General features: G+C 34.7%; 1 protein-coding gene across 1 annotated transcript; it reads right to left on the bottom strand.

Annotated features, from left to right (window-relative positions):
* Positions 1–2,348: 2,348 nt before the first annotated feature.
* On the bottom strand, positions 2,349–3,314 carry LOC116013920 (RING-H2 finger protein ATL78-like). Its single transcript, XM_031253887.1, has one exon. The coding sequence runs from the start codon at positions 3,181–3,183 to the stop codon at positions 2,509–2,511; it is 675 nt and encodes a 224-aa protein (XP_031109747.1). The 5' UTR covers positions 3,184–3,314; the 3' UTR covers positions 2,349–2,508.
* Positions 3,315–8,024: the final 4,710 nt, after the last annotated feature.

Genomic DNA, 8,024 nt, shown 5'->3' with positions numbered 1-8,024 from the left:
CCGCCGAACATATTCTTAGAAAGTGCAGGAATGCGAAGGAAGTCTGGAGAGTTGTAGCAGGGCGGCAAAAGTGCAGTGATTGGAATGCTCTGAGTTACAAAGACTGGCTAGACAAGAATTTAACTAAGCAGGAATGAGGACAATGACTGGCCACGCACATTCACTATTACAGCATGGTGGATCTGGAGGTGGAGGAACGAAAGAATCTTCAATAACAATCATTTGGATATCCAAAGGAAAACTGCCTGGATAAAGGAAGCTGATGAAGAGGTAAGTCATGCATTCTCCCGTCACGACATTCGGAAGGGTGGAAATATAATTGAGAAGGTGGTGCGACTCAGTTGGAAACCATCAAGTAGCCACAGGTATACTATCAATGTTGATGGGAGTGTCAAAGCGAGTATTTGCAAAGCTGGCTACGGAGGGGTCATCAGGAACGCGAAAGGAGAGTGGTTGGAAGGGTTTATGGGCAAGACGGACTATGGGGATTCAGCAATTATTGAGGCTAGAGCTATTGTCAAAGGATTGGAATGGGCCTGGCAGAATAATATTCGTGATGTTGAATTGCAGACAGACGCCAACAAAGTGGTCCAATGGATTCATGAAGGGGATAATGGTAGAGGACCAATCAGACAGTATATTGACGAGGCGAGATGGTGGCTCACAAGAGATTGGAGGGTCACTCTCCGTGCGATTTACCGAGAGCAAAATTTGGTTGCTGACTGCCTTGCCTCAATGGGAGCACAATGTTTTGAAGATTGGAAGTCTTTTACCACCTGCCCCATTGGTAGCGAAGAGGAATACTTCAACGATATGGCGCATGCCACTTGTAATCAAAGAGTGAGGGAGAGTAGTTAAATACTTTCTTCCTTGGGGTAGCCCCCCTCCATTGTTGATCAAAAAAAAAGTGCACCGTATAGTGTTAAAAGTTCCACTGTAAAGTTGGTGATAATTATATTAAGAGTTATTTCCACTTTTAGTCCCACGAGTATGGCACCATTTTCACATTTGGTCATTGACTATTAAAATTTCTAAATTTGGTCTCACGACTTTTAAATCCCTACCACATTTGGTCATTCCGAACAAATTTCGGTCATCGACAACTATTTTCCGGCGAATGAATTAAGTCAAGGACAAATTTGTCATTTAATTTTTTAATTAAAAAAAAAAAAAACCTTCTCCCCTTCTCCCCAAACCCTTCTTCTCCCTGACGAATGGCAGCAATGACTTCCACCACAAACGCAAAAAATGCAGATCTTTGTGAAGACTTTGATGGGGAAGACAATATGTCCACCTGTCGAACTTCATTGTTGTTGTTCCTTGTCGTTTGAGGACGAAGACGACGTGCTGCTTGTAGCTGCCATGTTGGAAGTCGCCGCCGTTCATCAATAATCGCTGCATATATCGTCGAAAAAAAAAGGTCCACGCTATTATTGAATTAATAATATTATAATGAACAGATAATACATTGTAACCGAGTCAACAGTACTAAAAAAAAATATTATAAAACATATTAACAAATATAGAGTAACTTTTAATTATCACTCGATGATTACACTTGGAATTAGTCAATACTATTATAAAAGTAATACTACGTAATTATGTAATGTCATTTTTTTATTATTAAATTATTATATACTCCAAACACATCTTTAGTAAAGATTAGTTATTGCGAGTTTTCCGGTTTAAAAAAATAAAAAATCAAAAGAAGAATTTTATAACATATTTTGAGAATGTGGCCCAACTCCTTTTTTAAAAAAATAAAAAATCAAAAGAAGAATTTTATAACATATTTTGAGAATGTGGCCCAACTCCTTTTTTTTGTAAATTTACAGGTGTTTCTCTCCGGGATCCACTCAGGTTCGCTCCGAGGGAATCATCACTTATGGGAATTGAACCCAGATTCTCCCAAAATTCCTCTCCACAAAGAGAGCTCACTTGCCACTTGAGCTACCCCATTGGGTTGGCTCAGCTCCCTCTAAGAACATATAAAAATTGCAAAAGCAACGCCACAGTTGACTCTTAAAGCTCTGCTGATTGGCGGCGAATTCCCACTTCTCAAACGGAAACCATCTATTAGCTAACCTGACTCCACAAGACCACAACACCGGCTAAACGATCTCAGTGGACTTGTCTTTATGTCATAAATTATATTTTACAATTGTGAACTGTCGACTCAGAAAACATATGTTAGTATATATCTCTATTTTTCTTTTTGATAAAATGACAAGAAGAAAAAGTTAACCATTCATAAATCATAATTTTGGGTTCCGTAACGTAATTATTTTATTTTATTTTATTTTATTTTATTTGTGTGGGGAAGAACTTGCGTGTACTTTGTTGTGGAGTTGGAAGAAAAATAAATAAATAATTGAAGATTTATACACGATTGAATGTACAGTTGGGGATCTGATTTTAAGCTTGATTGAAGACTACAATGGAGTTACATATATATATAGTGCTAAATATCTGGAGCTACAAATGTGATGAGCTGAGGTGGATCAGCTATTAGTTTTGATGATTAGATATCAAACCTTCTCTGGGGAGTGGTTCAATCCTTATCGCTATGCTCCCCTCCGATGAGCTAGGAGTAGCGGCGGCGCAGCCAACAATTTTTTGACAGGTTTCGATGAGACAGTGGCGGCAAGTGGGGCAAGAGGAGTGAGAGTTGAGCCACTTGTCTATGCAGCGGACATGAAAACCGTGGTGGCATTTGGGCAGGACTCGCACGCGTTCGCCGGGGGTGAATTCCGACAGGCAAATCACGCACTCTGAGTCAAGCCCCGGCAACTTCACCTCATTCGTGTAGCTTATCGTCGGGAATGTCTTGAGCGCCTTCTTCTTGATCCCCGTGTTGGCCAGTCTCGCCGAAGGGTCGCCGCCGCCACTCCTCTGCTGATCGCCGGTCGCCACCACTAAGTTGGAACACCTTAACGCACACCTTATGATGGAGTTCAACCCAAGCGAACAAATCAAGGCGCACAGTAGCACCGACAGGACCATCACAACATTCGCGTCAAATGCGTTTCCACCCACCGCCTCCGCCGTCATCGGGTCTCGTCCGTCCCCGCTGGCCGGCGGCGCTGCCACGGCCATCAAGCCTGAGACATGGGTTGGCAGCAATCTTCTAGAGTGGAAACTTCCCAAGAAATCTTCAACGGAGAGAGTAGAAGAAGAAGCCATTCTGGGTTTTCGAGTTATGATATTTTAGTTGGTTAATTGGGGGATGTTATATAGGTAGAAGAATAACTTTTTGATGCTAAATAATTGAAAATATTAAAATTAAGTTCGAAGAAGGAAATGTAGTGTACAAACTACAAAGTACAAACAGACACGAGAATTGAGCCTTAAACAATATGGGAATATTCTTAAAGTTTGAAACAATGCTAATATTCTAGTAAGGTTCATAGCTAGGCAATGGACTTGTAGAATATACTACAGTAGTAGCTAGTCTACGTAGGATTATATGGACCCTCCACTAAGTTTGTGTTGTAATTAATGGGCTATGGGTCCGACCCACCTTCTACGCATAGCAGCCTGCCACGTGCCGGTAGTCATATCTCGAAAAAATCGGTGTTGGGTCCTAGACGCCTGAGAAGCTTCACTCCCTCATTCTTAGATAGGCACGTGACATCTCCGAAAGAATGATCAGCACATCACAATGATTCTCTCTTTTATCTCCTTATTTTATATGTTAAACTCTGTTTGACTTTATTTTAACTTACTAATAAGCTATAAGCTCTATTTGGTAATATTCTTAAAATAAGCTAGTAGCTTAAAATAAGAGTTTATTTTTGAACGCTACCTAACTTTTTTTTTCCATCTTTAACTTTATTATTTTAAAGAAATGACATCATTTACACTTCCCAATTAAAACCTTTTTGGCTAAACATTTTGACTTTTTTTCTTCAATATGTTTAGTTGTAATTTCAGTTTGACATTTTTGTTGGAACATTGATTTTTGTATGAATTGATCTTATGAATTATAAACATTTTGTTTTACTTTATATGTTTTCAAATATATGTTCTTGCTTTATATTTTATTAAAATATATTGACTTCACTATTTTATTTTTAAATATATAAACAAACCTATTTAAATTTAAACTATTTAAATTGTATGAAGATGTCATTTTTAGTCTTTTGACATTTATCAGCTTATCAAAAAGCTAATTTTACCAAACACTTTTAAGCATAACAATTAGCTTAACAACTCTTCAGATTTCAGCTTTGAGCTTATAGCTTTTCAGTTTTCAGCTACTTTTCAACTTTCAACTACCTTTTCAGCTAGGTTTGCCAAACATAGCCTAACTCTCCTACATTACCATATAATTTTCTTTATCACTTTTTTTTTTCAAACCTTCTCCCCTTTTTTACTTTGTTTGATTGTTTTTTGGTCATACTCCTCCCAATTAAAGCATGTGCTCTAGATTTTAAGGAAAACTTAACATATAATCATATAATTAAGATAAATTAAGAAATCTCAAGAAAAAATATAAATCTAAACAATTTGAACCATCTATTTGATTTAATAATTTGACCGTCATTTTTTCTACACATTATAGGCCTAACTTTCTTTGGCTCTTATTAGTATATACTAGATAGTAGATAGATCTTATTTATGCTCAACACTCCCCATCATCTATGATTTTATTCACTTTTTTTTTATAATTAATAGTTCAACATTATATTTATAATGTTTTTATTTTAAATAAAAATAAATTTAAATACTGAAATAAAATAATTTTTAAATTAAAAAATATAATTTCATAAATGAATCAAATATAATTTCATAAATTAAAATTTTTTTTCGAAATCGTCTACGAAATAAATAAACATTCAAATGTGAATACAAAATTCTAAATACTAAATATACCAATAATTAATGCAATTAAAATTTTACAGATAAATTAAACTAAAAAATTAAAAGTAAATTTCAAATTTAAAATTATGAAAAGAATATAAACTAAAAAAATACATTTTGACCTAACATGTCAGTATTCACTCGAGAGAACAATTTCTCCGGAGAATACAATATCTCCTAAATTTTCTCTCCTCCAACTCTTCTCCCCAATTTTCTGTTCTCATTTTGCATGGTTGGAGATACCTTTAGCTAGAGTATATTTTAGCGTTTGAAGTTCACTAGTTTAACTTAATTTTGTCAACAGTACACTTTCTTGATTGAAGTCGTCGTATCGGGTATTTTTAGTACGATTTATTTTTTTATGTATAGTTTGGGACAATGTCAATAATTAAAAATAATTAAGAGACATATTTAATAGTTGAATTTGGACAATCTTTTTTATTTTTATTATAAAAATGGGAATATAAAATAAAAATGTAATAATCATTTAAAAACTTTTACCAAAATATAATGTATAAATATTCAACAAATAAAAAATTAAATACAATTCAAATTTAACATAAATTTGACATTCTTAATGAATATTTAGATACAAAATCATTATTAAATTTTCGATATCAATTTAGTCTAAAATTTTATTTTCAATAGCAATTAAAACTAATACGTGAAGTTTAGAAACGTATGTAATTACTGTGGTCGCGCCTTCCGATGCGGTCGGTGCAGTTCACACCACTCAATGTTATAAAATGCACCACTCAATGTTAGGAAATGCACCACATGAAAATACACAAAAACACCAAAAAAACACACCACACACCCAAAATAATGCACCATAATTACCCTGTCCCTAATTGTGCATTTTCAAACACTGTGTGGTGTATATTTTCATATTTAGTGGTTTGTTTTTTGGTGATGTGTACCTAACGGTGCATGCATATTTGTGTGGTGCATTTTTTAACACTGAGTGGTATATATATGTATACATAGTAATGTTAAGACGCGTCCACACTTGAACTCAACACTATATATATATATATATATATATATATATATATATATATATATATATATATATATATATATATATATATATATATATAAAAGAAGGGCTCATGTACATTATGTTCGTTAGGTGAGAAATAAGATGGAATTATAGCCATAGATCTAATTCAATCCAACGTATGAAATTGCCTTCCAGATTTTAAAACACGCGCATCATTAAGGGCATAATTATCTCATATTATTTTTCATAGTTACTTGTAGTGCATAATTTCTGTAACACCCCAATTTTCACATCTTGGATTTATTACAAAATCCTTAAAATAATAATACATTGCGGAAGTGTCTAACCAGCAGAAAACTGGGTGTTACCGCCACGCTTAGGTATCTTTCCTATACCTAAACGCTAAGGCTAAACTTACAACCTTATATATATATATATATATATATATATATATATATATATATATATATATATATATATATATATATATATATATATATATATATATATATATATATATATATATATATATAAAAGAAGGGGCTCATGTACATTATGTTCGTTAGGTGAGAAATAAGATGGAATTATAGCCATAGATCTAATTCAATCCAACGTATGAAATTGCCTTCCAGATTTTAAAACACGCGCATCATTAAGGGCATAATTATCTCATATTATTTTTCATAGTTACTTGTAGTGCATAATTTTCTGTAACACCCCAATTTTCACATCTTGGATTTATTACAAAATCCTTAAAATATAATACATTGCGGAAGTGTCTAACCAGCAGAAAACTGGGTGTTACCGCCACGCTTAGGTATCTTTCCTATACCTAAACGCTAAGGCTAAACTTACAACCTAAAATAACCATATCAATATCCAGATATGTACATATGGAAATAATCCCTCCAGGGTGTCTATTCTAGGATAGAGTAATCTTCAACCTCGACTCCCATCCTATTTAGAGCTCATCGGCCACAGGGGCCCACGCTAGACTGCATCTAATAAAGGACACAATGAAGTGTAGTTAGCGCGACGGCTAAGTAAGGAAATCCATTGTCACTCGAAAGTAAACAAAGGTTTTCAAAAACAACAATTAATAATAAATAGGGTAAGATAAACGTTACCCAACAGTCGCAGTCTACCTGCAAACATTCTAACAACAAGCAATACCACATTATATAAGTAACTTCGGCACATAACACAGCCATTAATTCACACGTGAGAAACACAACACCCACACTACTGTTCGAGACACCCGACAGTTAGTTCTCACAACTCCACTCAGCGAATAGACTTCGCTCTGCAGTATGAATCAATTATACAAAAATCTCACCATTCACTCAGCGAATAGACTTCGCTCTGCAGTATAGATTAATCATACAGACCCCTCACCATTCACTCAGCGAAGAAACTTCGCTCTGCAGTATAGATTAATCATACAGACTCCCTCACCATTCATTATTATCACACGACTCCATAACCATCACACTTGATCAAATATATTTCCCCAAAATACACACTTTGGTTAGTGTTAGTCTCGTTATGGAAATTCGAGCACAGGAGACACAATAATTTTCAAAACACAAGTACTTTCCAAGACAGGAGACACAATAATTTTCAAAACACAAGTACTTTCCAAGTTAATAAACACAATAATTTTCAAAACACAAGTACTTTCCAAGTTAATAAATATAATAATTTTCAAAACACAAGTACTTTCCAAGTTAATAAATATAATGCACAAAAATAATATTTGGGCCTTCAAAAATTCACCCGGATGCCCGTAGGCTTCCAAAACAACGCAACGCTCAGGGTTAAAAACATCGGGGAAAAAAACGGGTCAAAAACAAGTCGAAAACGAGTCCGCGTCAAATCTGCCAGAAATTTCAGTTGGCGCAGTCCGAAAGATTGAGCCGGTAAAAATAGTTCCCTAACTCTTTTTCACTTGAAATTTTTATGGTAGAACCCCAACTTATAGTATTTGATGTCCATAAAAAGTTTTGGTCATTTTGATCCACGAATAAACACAGAAAATTCCCTTTTTTCCCTTGGCAGTGTGCTGTCCAGAATATTTTTCTCTCTGGACCAGTTTTGGAAAACAATTCGAAAACCATACTTATACTACTCCGATCATTATGAAATTTTATATGCAGGT

The sequence above is a fragment of the Ipomoea triloba genome, chromosome 3, assembly GCF_003576645.1.
Source record: "Ipomoea triloba cultivar NCNSP0323 chromosome 3, ASM357664v1".
Classification (NCBI taxonomy): Eukaryota; Viridiplantae; Streptophyta; class Magnoliopsida; order Solanales; family Convolvulaceae; genus Ipomoea; species Ipomoea triloba.
This window is presented reverse-complemented; position numbering and strand designations above follow the sequence as displayed.